Consider the following 18,853-nt stretch of genomic DNA (forward strand, 5'->3'; position numbering starts at 1 on the left):
GGCTCTGAACTAGCTGTCAGCACAGAGCCTGATGCAGGGCTCGAACCCACGAACCATGAGATCATGACCTGAGCCAAAGTCGGACACTTAACCGACTGAGCCACCCAGGAGCCCCAAGAATAACAATGCATTCTTAAAGAGCTTAAGGGGCCACACAAATTAAACATGTATCATCATCACAGGGGCTTTCCTCAGTTCAAAAGTATGTTTAATTCCAAAACACAATTTCCTTATAGCAATAACTACTTTGGAGAGGATGAAAATTCTCTAAAATTGATTGTGGTTGGGGTGGCTGGGTGGCTCTGTTGGTGAAGCATCTGTTTTCGGCTCAGGATATATCTCACAGCTCGTGAGTCTGATTCCCACATCAGGTTCCCTGCTGTCACTGCAGACTCTGCTTCAGATCTGGTTTCCCTCCTTCTCTGCTCCACCCTGCTTGTGCTCTTTCTCTCTTCCTCAAAGATACATAAAAGCATTTAAAATAATTGATCGTGGTGATGATTACACAAATCTGAATATTCTAAAAACCACTGAGGCGTACACTTTAAATGGGTGAATTGTGTGGGGGTGTGAATTATACCCCAATAAAGCTGCTACTTTTCAAAAACGAATACTTTCACTGGGTGTTATATGTAAACCAACTTGACAATAAACTATTTAAGGAAAGAAAACGAATACTTTTTAATCTACTCACAGCAGATTTCATAATTGGTCTAATTTTACATTAGGCCTCTAAGGCTTTACTAGACTTCGAAATAAGCAGGAAAACACAGAAAAAGTATATTTTATTGGTATTTAGGCCTAATACAGTTCAATTCAAATAAAATGGAACAGAGCAATTTATTTAATTGAATATAACATATAAACAATTTTTTAAGTTTGTTTTATCATATGATTGTGTTCATGCAAGTACAATCATCAAACTGTCCTTCTAAGCATGTATCATAGCACCACCTTTTATTTGCAGTACTTGATATAAATTTCATTGTCAAACATATCTGGCTTTAGCAATGTAAACATTTGCTACAAGTAAACTTTAAAAGGTAAAAGTGAATGATACTAATGAATAAATCAAAATAAAACTGAGCATCACCACATGATAGAATCCAACAAAATATTATATAATACTGTTTGAGTAAGAACAACTTAATACATTTCACAATATGGAAGCAGAAATAAAAAGTAATATGTAAACTCCCAAAATAGTGTTAAAATACTGAAGGATATAATGTAAAATTTACCTCAGAAAAACAAGGGGAAACAACATAACCATGCAGTAAAAACCAAATTTGGTTTAGTAGTGACAACAGTTATTTTACTGCAAAGCTTTCCTAAAATGCATTCTGACAAAACAGTTTATTTCCTACCTCCCTTTTAAAAAAACTTATCACGTTTAATCACATAGGTTGGGTACTTTATGGAAATTTCACATTATTTTGTCAGTTGTGGGATTGTTACCCCAAAAACCTTCCATCTCTAAACTATTTTTCCAAATGACCAAAAACATTAAATTATCTTCATGAAAATTATCATATATAAAGTCAAATAAATCCTAAACAAATCATCATAAAAATAAATCTGCCTTAAAGAAAAGTACAGAAAAAGTGTATACAGAAGTGCTTGAAAATCACAGATATATTTCAATGAATAGGCAAAAATGTTCACATTTATCATTACTGTTGATTATTTTGCTTACTTTCTGGTTAAAATCAAGAAAAAGTTTTCAAAAAGTCAGCGAGGACATTCAGTGCCACTTTGTATTTTTCTGCAATATACAAATGAGTTATGTCTCTGCAGTGCAAGGCCAACTCTATTTTTACTCTTTAACATAATTAAGTAATAAAGACCTCAGATTTCTAAAACCAGTCATAATACTGTAGCAAGCAAATAAATTTGTTCTTATTGCTCTTATATGCCAGCTTATTCTACAAATGTGAACATTTTTCCACATGTCTCAAACCATACTAATATGAAGAGTCTAGAGATACCTGTATTGTTTTCCACAGATAAATTGAAAAAGGAAAAAAATGAAATTGAAATATTATTTCATCTTAAGTGTCCTTAATATGTTTAGCACTTCAAGCAGCACTTGACACAGCAAGTTTCTTCAAGTGATCCATAAACACTTGTAAACTAACATCATCTGTGAGAATAGGTGCTCCAGACTCCTGGAGGAAAAGAAAGATATTTGCTTTGATTAAACCATAGGGTGATATCTTAAAGTGTATAGGCAAACATTTATAACAGTCAAGAAAGGGATGCCTAGGTGGTGAGGCTCTTAGCTCAGCTCATGATCTCACAGTTCGTGGGTTTGAGCTCCGTGTCAGGCTCTGTGTGCTGATAGCACAGAACCTGCTTTGGATCCCGTCTCCCTCTCTCTCGGCCCCTCCCTGTGCACATGCTCTCTCTCTCTCAAAAACAAATGAATAAACATTTTTAAAAATATAAATAAATAAATAAATAAATAAATAAATAAATAAATAAATAAATCAGTCAAGAAAATCACTGGAAGCAGAATAATGCCTATGCTCCTGTTGTATAATAAAGAATCTGACTGGCCTAAGTCTCAGGTTCCTGAGAGGGAGACTACATCCTTGGAATCTCCTTACACAGTGTCTTTGTTATTCATAAGCCCTCAGATCACACTTGACTTTATGCTTTGAGACTTGACGACTCAGGATGAGGGCCAATCACCAGGAAGATCGATATGATTACAGTGTGTGGGAGGGGGGTGAGATTTAAGGCAGCCTGACCTCTAGGGAGAGGAAGTGAGGTGAAGGGAGGGAAAAGAAGGGGAAGGAACCTTGATTCAGTCAATCATGGATGGTAGTAAAGAAACAAACAAACAACTCTGGCTACCAAGATTCAGTGGAGCTTCCTGTTTAACAAATTTATCAATATGCTAGGAGGGTGACAATCCTGATTCTATGGGGAAAGAACACAGAAGCTCTGTATCTAGAACTCTCCCAGACCTCACCCTGTGGGTCTCTTCACTGGTCCTTATTTGCAATCTTTATAATAAAACTGTGATCATAAATATCAGTGCTTTCCTGAGTTCTATCAGTTGTTTGTTCTAGGGAATTATCAAACCTAAGACGCTTGTGGGGAGCCCACCTCCTACAGCCCCCCCCCCCCCCCCCCCCCAGTTTGTTCTCAGCATTCAAGAGTCTCTCATGGTTTGCCTCCCGCTGGAATCTGAAGTCGGGGACAGTCTTGTTGTGAACCATGTCCTTTAACCTGTAGAGTCTGCATTACCGCAAGTGGTCAACATCAGATTTGCGTCGCACAATCAGAATAGTTCCAGACCCAACTTAATCTGAACAGTATTAAAGTGTTCATTTGTCTTGAATGTATTGTCACTTTTATCACTACTAAGGAATAAATCTCTCTTGGTAAGATTACTGCTACCTGTATACCAAAATATAATTCAGGGGCACCTGGGTAGCTCAGTCAGTTGAGCTTCTGACTCTTGATTTCCACCAGGGTCACGGGATAGAGCCCTGTACTGGGCTCCATGCTGAGAGTGGAGCCATTTTAAGATTCTCTCTCTCTCTTTCTCCATCTCTCTCTCTCTCTCTCTCCCCCCGTTTCTCCTGCTCATGCTCCCTCACTCTTTCTCTAAAATAAATATAAAAATAATAAAATTGCACATATTTGGGGGCACCTGGGTGGCTCAGTCAGTTGAACATCTGACTCTTGATTTTAGCTCAGGTCATGATCCCAAAGTCATAGGATGGAGCCCCATGTTGGGCTCTGTGCTGAGTGTGGAGCCTGCTTGAGATTCTCTCTCCCTTTCTCTCTGCCCCTCTCCCCTACTTTTAAAAAAAATGCACATATTTCAACAGAAATGCCAGTTGGAAGGAAGAATATTTACAGTATTTTTATTTATTTTTATTTTTAAATGTTTTTTATTTTTGAGAGAGAGAAAGAGACAGAGAGAGAACAAACGGGAGAGGGGCAGAGAGAGAAGGGGACAGAGGATCTAAAGCAGGCTCTGTGCTGACAGTGAGCCTGATGCAGGGCTCAAACTCACCTGATCTGAAGTCAGACACAACTGACTGAGCCACCCAGGTACCCCTTTAGTATTTTTAAAATAAACTATGCTTTTAAGTTTTCATTCATGTCATTTTAATTGATCTCTGTGGGTTCTAAGTAACAAGAGTTAGGGAAAATTCCTAACCTTTATTTTAATAAAACCTGTGTTGACAGAATGCCCCTGGTAATCCAATCCACTAATAATAAAATTCCTTTTTACCAAGAAAAAGGTTTTCTGGGGTTACTTGGGTGGCTCAGTCATTTGAACATCTATCTGACTCTTAATTTCAGCTCAGGTCATGATCTCACAGTTCCTGGGATTGAATCCCACATCGGGTTCTGTGCTCCCTGCACAGAGCCTGCTTGGGATTCTCGCTTTCTGCCTCTCCCCCACTTGCTCTTTCTCTCTCTCAAAATAAATAAATATTTTTAAAAAGTTTTCTAGAAGATTTTATATCTGGATGTTTAAACTTTTCACTTTATACTCAAGTTCTCATTTATAAGTAAATATAAAAAATCTAAAACAAAGAAGTTCTTTTTCAGAAATCAGCAAGTGATGACCAAATACAAGATGGGTATTTATAGCTCTTGTGAATTCTAGTCTGGCATTGGCACAGACCAGCCATAACTTCTGCTGAATAAAGGAAAATCCATTTTATTATGCATTTTCATAAGTTAATTATAAGAATTTTAAAAACTTGTTAAGGAAGGGAGACACTAGCATTCGGATTAAGAGCTTGGGCTCAATTCCTTGCTTGGCCACTTACTGCCTGTATGACTTTGAGGAAGTTACTTAACCCCTCTGTGTCTTAGTTTCCTCATCTTTAACATAAGGATAGTAACAGGACCTATTTCATGTGGTTGTTATGATTAAATAAGTTCAACTGTGTAAAGAAACAGAACACCTGACACACATAACAGGAATACAACATGTTTGAACTATTATTATTACCTTTTCTGAAAAGCCTATTATTTTATAACTCTAAAATATTTTTCTTTATTCAACATTCATAGTTAACACAAAGAAGCAAAGGTCTCAAAAATATGACTTAGACTAGCAATAACCTGATAATTCCTGGCTTTTTTCTTTCTGCAACTATTCCTGATTTTTTTTCAATTTCCACATTTTCCACCTCAATTCACCCAATCACAGATCTATTTCTCCTGGTCAAGGCAAAATATGTATCAATTTACCAATTTATATGCTGTAGAGATCTTACTTAAAATTATAAATAGTAACGCTCACCTCAAACTTATCAAAAATTTGCAGCTGATTGATCTTACTTTTTCAACTGGGCCTTTTTTCTCTTTAAAATATATCCAGGATCAGGCAGAAAGATCTAAGCTTTGTATCATTTAGTATATGAAGCACTACAGCAATGGGGAAGCAGTGTTGCTGTGGTGCCCTCTTCAGGCCATCCGTGGATAAAACTCACTGGGGACTTGATTTCTGACAAAAAGAAAACTAAAGTATAAGATTGTATAATTTTTAGTAAAATTCCTGGCTACCAAGTTAACTTCCTAAATTGCAATCATCAACTTAACGTAATGATTAATAATTGAGATTCTCCAGTAAGAACGCCCTAGAGTCAAATCCAAACCCTGCCATAATTTACCTATGTGTTCCTGGATAAGTTACTTAAGCTATATAAGCCTCGATTTCCTCTTCTGAAAAATAGAGTTAATAGTACCCACCTCATAAGACTGTTTTAATGATTAAATAGGAGTGCATAAAAAGCTTAAAACAGTATAGATTCAATTTATTAGTTATTATGATAGGTAAAAGAATAGTAACATAATTTACAAAATCATAGGTCAAAAAGATGTTAGGGCTTTCATTTATGTCTCTAATGCCTCTACTTTCAGGCTATAATAATTAAACTTCAAAGTTTAAAACAGATTTACTTTCCTATTTAAAATACCTTTAGGGAGAGGCTTATTTTTTTCTCCCATTGATAACAAGAAAAACTAATATTTATTGTGTCCTACTGTGCATATCAAGCACGTATTAAACTCTAACAGACACAGAAGAAAAGGCAAAGAGAAGTAACTTAGTTTTCAACTACCAGTCCAGAATGATGCCTCTTCATGTTTAACAGCTCAACATGCTCTTTATAAGTCTACCAACTACATCTCCATGTTGTAATTTTTTTTAAGTAGGCTCCATACCCAATGTGGGGCTTGAACTCAAGATCCCAAGGTGAAGAGTCACATGTTCTACCAAATGAGTCAACCAGAATGCCCCATGTTGTAATTTAAACCCAAAGAAGCAAGAAGCAAGTTATGATTTCCATGAACTAAACTACATTAAAATTTTTTTTAATGTTCATTTATTTTTGAGAAAGAGAGACAGAGCGTGAGCAGGGGAGGGGCAGAGAGAGAGGGAGACACAGAATCCGAAACAGGTTCCAGACTCTGAGCTGTCAGCACAGAGCTGGACGCAGGGCTCGAACCCATGAACTGTGAGATCATGACCTGAGCCGAAGTTGGACGCTCAACTGACTGAGCCACCTAGGTGCCCCTAGACTATATTTTTTAATGTAGAAATTCAGCTACAAAGATATATTTTAATCGGTCTGCATTAATGTGGGCTCACAACATTTTTTTAACTGAATTATGTGACTGGCAACAATCAGCTGGAGGGGAGGAACAGTTACCCCTTTGGAAAATGATTTCTGTACCCTTCCCATAAGCCCTCTGACCCCAGGTATTGCCGCTTCACATTGAGAGTATCACATTTTCTTGTATTCATCCAGCCTCATTCATCTGGTACTCACCTGGCCCCTAAAGGCATTTGATAGGGGATCCCTGATGACTACTCTTTCAAAGTATCCTTTAACCTCCCCTTTTCCATATTGATTAATTATCATTTCCATGAACTTTATTAACTGGGGCTACTCTCCTGTCTTCTTGCAATTTTCTTTCCCTAACCAAGTTTCTCTTAAGTTGTGAGATCCAGAACTAAAACCAATACTCAGATAACTAAAGTGTAATGGAAAGGCTGGGTTATGGTACATTCTATATTCTAAACTTCCACGTCATAGTTGGCTTTTTGCTCCATAGCAAGGGGAATGGGTTAGAGGGTGATACTGATAATGTATATGTATATTACGTGGGCATAAATTTTTTTCTCTCACATACTATGTACCCTTTCCACATCTTCCAAGAGTGAGCTCCTGTCCTCACTATAAAAACTTGACCTTTCAGGATGTTTAGACCATGGATTCAATTTATTTATCTATATCATAAATGCTCCTTAACTCCTAAACACCTCCACAAAGCTCCCATACTCTAATCTCTGTTCTCCTGCCCAGATCTATTATACTCAATACACGCTATGTTTAAGTACTATGGAAAATCAAAAATTAAATGACATAGTTATTACTCCCAAGTAACTGATAATCTAACAGGAGATAAGGTCTATCAGAAATGGATGAAAAAAAGGAATGAAGGGGTAGGGACAGTATATAAATTAAGTCATGCAATGATAGAAAAAATTTCAAGAAGTCCATGAACTTTTTTTTTTTAATTTTTTAATGTTTCTTTATTTTTGAGAGAGAGAGAGAGAGAAAGAGCATGAGTGGAGGAGGGGCAGAGAGAGAAGGAGACACAGAATCCAAAGCAGGAAGCAGGCTCCAGGCTCTGAGCTGTCAGCACAGAGCCCAATGCGGGGCTCAAATCCACAAACTGTGAGATCATGACCTGAGCCAAAGTTGGACCCTCAATCGACTGAGCTACCCAGGCAATCCAAGGAGTCAGTGAACTTTGAACTTAGCCTTGATGGACAGCTACCACGTGTACAAGTGGTGATAAGGACAAGTCAGAAAGATGGTAACGTGCTTAGTATATTCAAAGTGGAATAAGACTAAATACTAGCTAAAAGTGGGAAAACTTATTTGGATTATGCCATAAAAGACTCTCAAAAGCAATATAAAGAGTTTATATGTAATTCCATAGGGGGTTATTCAAGATTAAAGATTTCTAGGCAGTACTCTGACTTAGAACTGCTTTAGGGAGACTACTACGGCTAGTGCCAAAATGGAAAGAAAAGGGCTCAAACACTGACAGTCTATGTGAATAGTAACAGGGCCTGACATCAGCTAGTGACAGGGCAAGGAGGTAATAGATAGGGGAAATAAGTCAAACCATTTGTGAATAGTTAGAGGCAGAAGGGAGAAAATAAAATGCAAATGACTACAGTTCTAAGCCTTGGGAACTGAGATATGGTGGGGACATCTGTAAAAATAAGAAAGTCAGGCAGAACAAGAGGATATGAAAGAGAAGTTCAAGTTGGGACACACTGCTTATGAAATGTCTACAGGAAACTCGAGTGATATATAACAGGCAGTTAGGATGTATAAGAGTCTATAGCTCAATGTGAAGCCAAACCAAAGGGAGAGGTTTGTTAAGTTAGCCTCAGATGGAAACTGAAGCCATAGGATGTATGCAATTGCCCAGAAGAAGAGTGTATGCAGAGAAATCAGGGCAAATTTTTGAGGCACCTCTATATTTAAAGGGAAGGAGCCTTAATCCTAATGACTGCTTCATTTATTTTCTACCCAGTTTGGACCTCATAGTCATCTAACATCGTTCTAAATTACTGCACTCCCTTTAATGTGTCCATCTTCCTTCTGAAGTGCTAAATCGCCACAAAAGTCTTTCATCTTTGACACAATGCCTGAACTATAAAGCATGGCTAAAGAACACAATGGAAGCAAACTCTAGAAATTGTTAGTAAATAAAGTGGGCCCTCACGGCTATAAAAGCTTCTTATTTATCTGCTCTTGCTTTCTTATATTCCTTATAGCTGTTTTAACATCTTTTCTATTTTCTAGTCCTTTACCCCCAGCATTTCTCTCTTAGCAAATAATTCACTATTCCTGAAAAGAAAACAGGCAATTAGCCAATGTGAGCTTTGTCTCCTCAATGTCTTTCTCCGTCATCACCCTTCATACCATTTACTTTTGCAGAAAGAAATGTCCTGACTCCTTACCAATATTGAAACTCCATATCATGCTTGTGATCACACTGTCTGCTTTTGAGGATCTTAAACATCTATAAGCTGTTATAAGCTGCTCTTTTGTCAGCATCTTACACTTGGTCTACAAATAAGCTCTGTGCCCTTACCATAATAACAACCAACCTCCTATCCTACTACTTGAACTTAAGCTAAATTTGCAAAAGAACCATTTACAGTTAAAACCTCCACTTCTTTATTACCTACTAATTCCTTACAATCTATCTCTACTCAAACACTATTTAAAACTGCTTATTAGGGACGCCTGGGTGGCTCAGTTGGTTAAGCATCGGACTTCGGCTCAGGTCATGTTCTTGCACTCTGTGGGTTCAAGTCCTGCATGGGACTCTGTGCTGACCTACTTCAGATTCTGTGTCTCCTTTTCTCTCTGCCCCTCCCCTGCTCATGCTCTATCTCTCTCTCACTCTCTCAAAAATAAACATTAAAATAATAATAATAATAATGGTTACTATTATAATAAATAAAACTGCTTGCCAGAGGGGTGCCTGGGTGGCTCAGTCCCTTAAGTATCCGACTTGCGCTCAGGTCATGATCTTACAGTTCAGGAGTTCAAGCCCAGAGCCTAGAAAATGCTTCAAATTCTGTTTCCTCTCTTCTCTCTCTGCCCCACCCTGCTCACACTCTGTCTCTCTCTCAAAAATAAACAAACAGTAAAAAAAATAAAATAAAATAGGGGGGTGCCCGGGTGGCTCAGTCAGTTGAGTGTCCGACTTTGGCTCAGGTCATGATCTCGTGGTTCGTGGGTTCAAGCCCCACATCAGGCTCTGTACTGACAGCTCAGAGCCTGGAGCCTGTTTCGGATTCTGTGTCTCCCTCTCTCTGCCCCTCCCCCACTCATGCTCTGTTTCTGTCTCAATTAAAAAAAAAAAAACATAAAAAAGAAAAAGAAACACTAAAAATAAAATAACATAAAATAAAATAAAATAAAGCTGCTTACCAGGGCCACAAATGACCCTTCAAATCCATCTGCCCTCAACCTCCTTGAAACATCTGCAGCATCTCAGAATTTGTTAACCCTCTTCCTTCTTTTTTCTATAAAGTTCTCCTTCAACTATTATACCATGGTATAGTATTCTTTTCATTTTCCTCCCACCTCTCTGATTATTTACAAAACCACCAGTTGTACTTCCTCAAGGTTTTATCTCATCCTTCCTCTGCCTCTCTGCACTTCTCTTGGACAACTATACACTGTGATGACTTTACATATCACTTGTCCATAATCAACTTTCACATTCTTGCCCAATCACCAAACCCAAATTTCTAATAGCCTGCTCAACTTGGCCATCTAGATATTCTCTGAAACTCAATGTACCTAAAATCAAATATTTTCTCTCTGCCTTCCCACTTCCCGGCACATGTTCTCCTAGTTACCCAGGCTAAAATCCTGTATTTACCGTGTACACCCTCAACTATTTTTTAAAACTCAAACCTACAGAACAGTTGAGGAAAAAGTACAATGAACACCCAAATAGTCTATACCTAAATTCACTAACATTTATTTTGCCACATTTGCTTTATATTTCTATGTATTCTTCCTTTCCTTTTCTTTTGTTGAATCGTTTCTGTAAGTTAAAACACATCATGATATTTTATCCCCAAACACTTTTTAAACTTTTTTTTAATGTTTATTTATTTTTGGGTTTTTTTTTTAATGTTTTTATTTATTTCTGCGAGAGAGAGAGAGAGAGAGAGAGAGAGAGACAGCGTGAGCAGGGGAGGGTCAGAGAGAGAGAGGGAGACACAGAATCCAAAGCAGGTTCCAGGCTCTGAGCTAGCTGTCAGCACAGAGCCCAACACGGGGCTCAAACCTACAAACTGTGAGATCATGACCTGAGCTGAAATTGGATGCTTAACCAACTGAGCCACCCAGGCGCCCCACATGTTTATTTATTTTTGAAAGAGAGACAGAGTATGAGCAGGGGAGGGGCAGAGAGAGAGTGAAATACAGAATCTGAAGCAGGCTCTCGGTTTCAAGCTGTCAGCACAGAGCCCAACATGGAGCTCGACCCACAAACTACAAATCACAGCCTGAAACAAAGTCAGACGCTTAACCGACTAAGCCACCCAGGTGCCCACCCCCAAACACTTCAGGATATATCTCCCAAGTTCAAGGACTCTCTCCTATATAACCACAACAGCAGAATCACACTCAAGAATATTATACCTATATCTGATATATAGTCCATATTCAAATTTTACAAATCATCCCATTTATGTTCTTTATAGCTGTCTTCTCTAATCTAGAATCCAATCAGAATTCAGATTTTGCATTTAGCTATCTTGCCTTAGAGTAACTTTTACTTTCCTACAACTTCTAATCAAATCTCACTGGTTCCACTTTTAAGTATCAACAAAATCTATTCGTTTTCACATTTTTGCCTTAAATCCCCATTTGGATTACTTCAAAATATAGTTTCAACCTACAGACTGCTCTCAATTAATCTTAAGATTCAACTATATTATCTAAGACTCAAATTTGTTCCTCTGTCCAAAAGTCCTTAGTAATGTTTTATTACTTACGAATAAAGACTCAGCTCCTTAGCACTCAATCTGGCATTCAAAATCCTCTACAATTTAACCATACAATACACTTCCATTTTATTGTTCTATTCATACCTACATGTACTCTGTACTTTACTGTCCTCTACCTGGAATTCCTTTCCTCATACAATTTCTACTTCTTGAAATAATAACCATTCTATAAGGAAAGGTCACCTTTCCTGAGCTCTTTTCTAATCGCACACTGTCCCCTGCTGCCACCATGTGTTTTCTTCCTTCTCTAAACCCTCTCTATATCCTTCTAAAAGAACATATCTTATAGTGACTTGTGTATTTTAATTACTCAGATACGTATCTTATCCTAATATTAGACTACAAGCTCTTTAAAAGCAGGGATGATTGAGGGGTGCCTGGGTGGCTCAGTCGGTTAAACCTCTGACTTGGGCTCAAGTCATGTTCTCATGGCTCTTGAGTTCAAGCCCCAGATTGGGGTCTGTGCTAACAGTTCAGTGCCTGGAGCCTGATTCAGATTCTCCCTCTCTCTCTGCCCTTCCCTTGCTCATTCTCTGTCTCTCTCTCTCTCGAAATATAAATATTTTAAAAAACTAAAAAAGAAAAAAAAAAGCAGGGATGATTGAAATGATGAATCACTAAATTCTACTCCTGAAACTAATATTACACTGTATGTTAATTATCTAGAATTTAAATAAGAACTTGAAACATTAAAAAAAAAAAAAAAAAAAAAAAAAAAAAAAAAAAAAAAAAAAAAAAAANAAAAAAAAAAAAAAAAAAAAAAAAAAAAAAAAAAAAAAAAAAAAAAAAAAAAAAAAAAAAAAAAAAAAAAAAAAAAAAAAAAAAAAAAAAGGATGATCACTATGTACCAATACAGAGTCCTATACGTTGGACACTCAATAAATGTTGATAAACTGTATCAAAAGGTAGGACTTCTAAAAAATTAAAACACATTAACAATGATTTCCAGTCTTCCTGCTTCTCTTGTTCAACTATAATCTCTGACCTCTTCCAACTTATTATGTGTGGCCCTTCTGTAGTTCATGTTCTAGCATTAGCTTAAATCATCCTTCCTATCTTATATTATACACTATACTGCTTGTCTGAAGGGTGTAGTACTAAACTTGAAATATGAAGAAATTCTATTTGATATAATCCTTTTTTATCTTCTATGGTGCCACCAAATGCTCAATTCTATTTTCTACTCATTTTTTTCATTATTTTTGCAACAGAAATCATTAGCAAATATGTAAAAAATATGTAGTTCTCATTAAAATGACAAACTATAAATACATAAAGAAATAATTCCCAAGATCCACTATTTACACTTACCTGTCCCCAGGCATACATATTATTATGAGTCTGGGAAGGGTTGACTTTTGAAAGCAGGAAACGGGCCTTAGAAGCAAAGAAGAAATAACATCCATCAAAAATAGATCTTGTCAATATGAGGTAAACAGATACATTATGCGATCTAAAATCAACTTTATTTAATATGTTTTGATAAAAATTAATTTAATTAAAAGGCAACTTTTAAAAAATGAACTAATTTTGGAAATACGTGGGCCCCTACATGTTACAAATAAATAAATGTACTCTCTTCTCTCTAAATCATATATTCGTAACAACAAATAATAAGTTACTGAGTCCAAAATTCAGTATATAAAAATTATGTGTGCAACAAGTATGACAAGATAAGTGTGACATTTACTAAACACTTGGTCTGAAACATCATCGGAGGGTTGAAGTTCCAAAAAGTGATCTATACATTCTTTAAACAATGACTCTCAAACTTTTTTAAACTGAAGGCTATTCCATAAGACAAGTTGCCTAACATTTTAATCATCTATCCATTAAGTCATAACATTATGAAAATAATAACCAAAATAAAAGAGAACAACCCTATACATGGTGAGATGGCGAGATATTAATGAGAGAACTAGGCATGAATTATAATTTCACATTGGAAGAGCATAAGCAGTCATATCTTTTGAAATTTAGTACCACATAAACTTTTTCTACTCTTTGAGTAAGCAGCTTAACACAAGAACATTGGCTCTAGAGTTAGAACACGTAGATCCAAATACTAGTTTCTCCATTTACTATGTTTCCTTGGCCACAAGTAACCTACTTCTTGGTCTTATTTTCTGTAAACTAGAGGTAACAATAAGACAGTTAGGAGGGTCAAGTGGAATAAGGTGTGTAAAGTACTATCAGCTTTGCAAATTCTCAATACATAGTAGCTCTTATTATAAATATAATAAAACCCTAAAAATAACTGCTATCATTTCTGAATAACAGTTACTGATATTTACCACCTAATTTATAATACTGTGCTAGGCACTACAGATACTACAATGAATGAAGCAAGGTCCCTGCGTTTAAGGAGAAGGGAAACTAACTTATAACCTATGATTAATTTATTGTAATTCTAATAAAATTACAAGGAAGAACAAAAAAGTGTCTTAAGAGTATACAGAGGTGCCTGGGCACCTGGGTGGCATAGGTGGTTAAGTGTCCAACTCTAGGTTTCTACTCAGATTGTGATCTCACAGTTTATGAGACTGAGCCCCACATCAGACTCTGTGCTGACAACACAGAGCCTGCTTGGGATTCTGTCTCCCTCTCTCTCTGCCCCTCCCCTGCTTACACACACACTCTCTCTCTCAGAAATAAATAAACATTAAAAAAAATTTTTTTTTAAAAGAGTGTATGTTAAAGGGGCATGTGTATATGTACATGTATCTTATTTAAGCCTTGTTATTCTAAAAACCACAAACCCTTTTGTAATACCATAATGCTTTCCTATTACATGACATTTTCTAGAAAACTGAAATGACAGAATGAGGAAAACAAAATATTATCACCACAAACTTCATATACATAGACTTCTTCATTAAATAAACAGATTAAAGAAAATTACACTGAAAAAGATACACTAAATTATTTTCCAAGTTGTTCTTCTTGCTCAACTAAAGCAGACAAACCACCATAACACCATTCTGGCTCTGTTATTAAATCTGGGCTGGTGGCAGAAGATGGGAGAAACTGCTAGCTTTAGGCAACAAGTCAATAATCACTGCTTTGCTCTCAATGCTAAGGAAAAGAGCAAGCATATTTTCCCTTGTAAACCTTGTATCCATCTCCTCCCTCTTTTACTTGCCATGAGAAGCAGTGTCTTCAAATTAAAGTCAGAAGGCAAGTAGCAACAAGTTGTGACAAAACCAGCAACAAGTAAACTAACAATACTCACCTGGCTACCTCCATGTTCGGTGTCAATGTATCTGGGCATTGGAAATCTGGAGTGAAGGATCTCCTGTGCATCATCCACTGGGGCTTGTAGGAGATGGCGGAAATTTTCATATTCTGGCATGTCTTGGTATCCTGACTTGCGCCACTGTGCAATGGTCTAATTTTAAAACAATTAAAGGAATTATTACTTTTAAGTTCTTGCCTATGCAAAACCTTTAAGAGATTTTTTACAAAGGAATTAACCTTCAGAAAATAAGAAAATTATAGATCATTATTTCATTTATCTCAGGTTTTAAATTAATACTAAATTCGGTATTCTTGAGTAAATAGATGCAAAATGAGGTCACTTCTCCTTTAAAAGTAAAAAGGAGTAATAAACCAGAAAAGCTTTTAAACACTGTGCTTATCATTTTAATGTTAGCTAAAAGCTATCTACTTAAGCTTGTGATAAACAAAGGGGGGTTTCTGTTAACAAAAGACTTCCCAAAGACTTCAAAATTAATCACCTACTATTATGAAATCTTTACCAATGGAGTTATTCTGGCAAGACAGAAAAACAAAAAAAACTTTTTATAGCAATAACATTATAAATATACCTGTAAAGAGCCTCTGAATCAATGCTTTTATTAAGGTAATGGTTCCAAAAAAGCATAGAACTAAATCATCCAAAAATTTAAATTTGGTTTGGTTTCTACCTTAATTGCATCAATCAATCAATATATATTCTGTACCACTTTATATTTGTATTTAACAGAGGAACAGTCATGTGCATTTCAGACTTCTCCTTTAATCACATTAACAAGCTATTTAAAATTACACAGACACACACACACAAAAGGAAAATACTTCACTCTGTCTTATAATAGGCATTATTCTTAAAAATTAAAGAACCTTAGTACTGATATCAATTAACAAATAATAATCAGGGGCGCCTGGGTGGGTCAGTCGGTTAAGTGTCAGACTTCGGCTCAGGTCATGATCTCACTGCTTGTGGGTTCGAGCCCCGCATCGGGCTCTGTGCTGACAGCTCAGAGCCTGGAGCCTGCTTCTGATTCTAGGTCTCTCTCTCTCTCTGCCCCTCCCCCACTTGCAGTTTAGCTCTCTCTGAATAATGTTAAAAAATCTTTTTAAATAATAATAAACAATAAAATATTTTAAAAGGTCTAGGTAATATTACTCAAAAATATATTTGAGTAATGCCTCTACTCTTAGAGTGCAAATCTAAAATCACTTACAATTAAAACAATTGGAAAAATAAATCTGCACAAGTTACTAGAATTCTAGACTAGAAGTTTGAGTGTGAGTCTATGAAGAAAGAGTCTCTGTATCTTTCAAGGCATCCAGAAAATAGTGCCTTCTTATACAGAGGAAGCATTTAATTATTGCTGAATGAGTAAGTGCAGGAATGAACAGACCTCTGCTACATAACTGGATTACAGTTTAATAGCTACTCAAATATTCTGCTCTTTTCAATCATTTACCATTCCAATTAAGTGAAGGTACAAATTTTTTAATTCACTTACACTTTAAATGAGTTTTTAGACCATGTGGAATATTTTTAAGAATACTTTAAACTACTTTATATGCATCATACAGAATACTTTTTAAACAATTATGTGAAATAATGAAAGGGAAAGCCTGCCTACTGACAAACGCAGACACTTCCCCTCTTGATGTCTTTAGGTAAATCCCACAAGTATTATACTCCTATGTATACATCAGTGCTCTCATTTTCACAACACTATGCTTTGTGTAAAATCCATTTGTCCAACTGTATGTGGACAAATGGACAAAATAACCACAGGTGGGTCAACTGCAAATGAAGTCTAAAACCTTTAGTAGGAAAAATCGTATTTAAACCTATTTTATAAAAATGGAAACAAAAGTTTATCATAGAGGAAACAGTAGCCATTTAGTAAAGAGGGGAAAGTTTCCATGAATAAAAAGACTTTATTGCACATATGTGCATAGCTTTAAATGCTATGGATGCTTACCTCACCATGATAAATCAAAATCTGGAAGAACGTGTCCATGAGAAGAATGCGATCCGCAAGAATGCTGCTGCTATCAAGAAGAACCGGCTAATGGAAGAAAACAATGAGAGAAGAGGAAGATGGAAAAATAAATTACTTAAAGATACAAAATAGATCGTTCCAAGCCATTTTTAAAACTTTCAATTTATAACTTAGAAGATCTTGCTTTCATGAATTCTTATAGTATATTTTAATTTTCTGAGAAATCACAACAACGGAGGTTAACAACTGAAAACCAGAATAGAGCCAAGAGAAAATCTGGGATAACTCCTAAGTCTGATGATGGCCCCACTGAGTTAGAGGGAAAAAGCTTGGGAAAGAGCAAATTTGGAGACAGGAAAATAGTTCTGAATAGGAAATGAAAGGGAGTGGCCAGAACTAACGACATAAATTTGGATATCATGTGCACGAAGATGGTAATTAAAGCTATGTGATTATACTGCACCACTCAGAGAGAGGAAGACGGATCAGAAGCCAGAGATACAGCCCTGGAGCATGGCATCACCTAAGAGATCTGAAAGGAAGAAGTCAGCAAAAGGAGACTGAGAAGGCACAGGCAGTGATTAGGCGGAAGACCAGTAGCTACTGCAAGTGTCAGAGAAACCTAGGACAAAAGGTTTCTAAGGAGAATCCTCATTAGGCAATGCTGCTGAGAGTTCTGGCAAGATGTAGGGCACTGATAGCCACCTGGTAAGATTTGTTTCAGTGTAATGTTAGGGACAAGAATCTGAATAATCTAGGTTGAGAATAGAATGGGAGGGGAGATCATATAGACAACAGGTAACTTCCTGAGTTTAGCCACACTGAGACCAGAGAAATGGGGTGGCAATGAGAGAAAATGTGAAGCTAAAGGTGGTTCTGTTTGTTGGTTTTTAACGTGACTGCTATTTAGGGTTCTATGTTAATGAGAACAATCCAGAGGAAGAGCAGGTGATGACGTAGGAAGGAGGATAACTCCAAAAGCAGAGCCTTAAGGAAATGAAGCTAAAGGCATTCGTGGATTAAATGGCAAGGTTGGAATTTAACAGAAGAAACAGGGATTGTGGGATTCCAAATTTCTTCTACACACGAATCTACATTTTCCAGGTATCTACAAGTTACATATATTACTCTGGAGTAAGAAATAAAATCTCTAAAACTTTCTTTCCTGATTCAAAGAACTACAAGACCAAATACATAGCTAGACCATCCCATTACCAACATATATTTTCTAGAAAAGTAGAAACTATGACAAACTACTAAAAAAATTATAGTAACAAAATAGAATGTTTTATACACTTTTTTACAAAACAGTGAATAAAAGCATCATGAAAGATCACTAATCAGGAGATATTATAAATCCCCTCTTTATACTGACCATTCTTGAATATTATTTTCAAATATAGTCATTATATACTTTTAAGTGGTAAAACAAACAATATTAGCTACAAAATAGAAAAAACTGTTTATTTGATAACAGGTTAAAATAAGTGGGACAGGGGCATCTCGGTGGCTCAGTTGGTTAAGCAACCGACTTTGGCTCAGGTCATGATCTCAGTCTGTGGGTTTAAGCCCCGCATCAGGCTCTGTGCTCAAAGCCCAGAGCCTGGAGCCTGTTTCAGCTTCTGTGTCTCCCTTTCTCTCTCTGATCCTCCCCCACTCTCTCTCACTCTCAAAAATAAATAAACACTAAGAAAGAAAAATAAGTGGGACAGTTTGCTAAGAAATCTAAACGGATAACTTTATCATCACCTAAATACACATCTTTATGTGGTTTATCCATACGATGGAATACTACATGGCAATGAGAAAGAATGAAATCTGGCCACGTGTAGCGACATGGATGGAACTTGAGGGTGTTATGCTGAGCGAAATAAGTCAGGCAGAAAAGGACAAATATCATGTTTGCACGTATAGGAGGATTAGGAGGAACTTAACGGAGGACCATGGGGGAGAAGAAGGGGAGAAATGGTGGGGGAAAGGGAGAGAGGCAAACCATGAGAGA

General features: G+C 36.6%; 1 protein-coding gene across 1 annotated transcript in view; it reads right to left on the reverse strand.

Annotated features, from left to right (window-relative positions):
- Positions 1-765: 765 nt before the first annotated feature.
- Positions 766-18,853, reverse strand: part of SEC23A (SEC23 homolog A, COPII coat complex component) — a 60,529-nt gene continuing 42,441 nt past the window's right edge. Inside the window, exons 17-20 of the mRNA XM_039249560.1 lie at positions 16,831-16,917; positions 14,838-14,993; positions 12,917-12,982; positions 766-2,168 (exon numbers count right to left, since the gene is read on the reverse strand). Coding sequence (XP_039105491.1) covers positions 2,079-2,168; positions 12,917-12,982; positions 14,838-14,993; positions 16,831-16,917 — 399 coding nt within the window. The 3' untranslated portion in view covers positions 766-2,078. The remainder of the gene's footprint in view (positions 2,169-12,916; positions 12,983-14,837; positions 14,994-16,830; positions 16,918-18,853) is intronic.

The sequence above is a fragment of the Hyaena hyaena genome, unplaced genomic scaffold (assembly GCF_003009895.1).
Source record: "Hyaena hyaena isolate Hyena2069 unplaced genomic scaffold, ASM300989v1 scaffold_342, whole genome shotgun sequence".
Classification (NCBI taxonomy): Eukaryota; Metazoa; Chordata; class Mammalia; order Carnivora; family Hyaenidae; genus Hyaena; species Hyaena hyaena.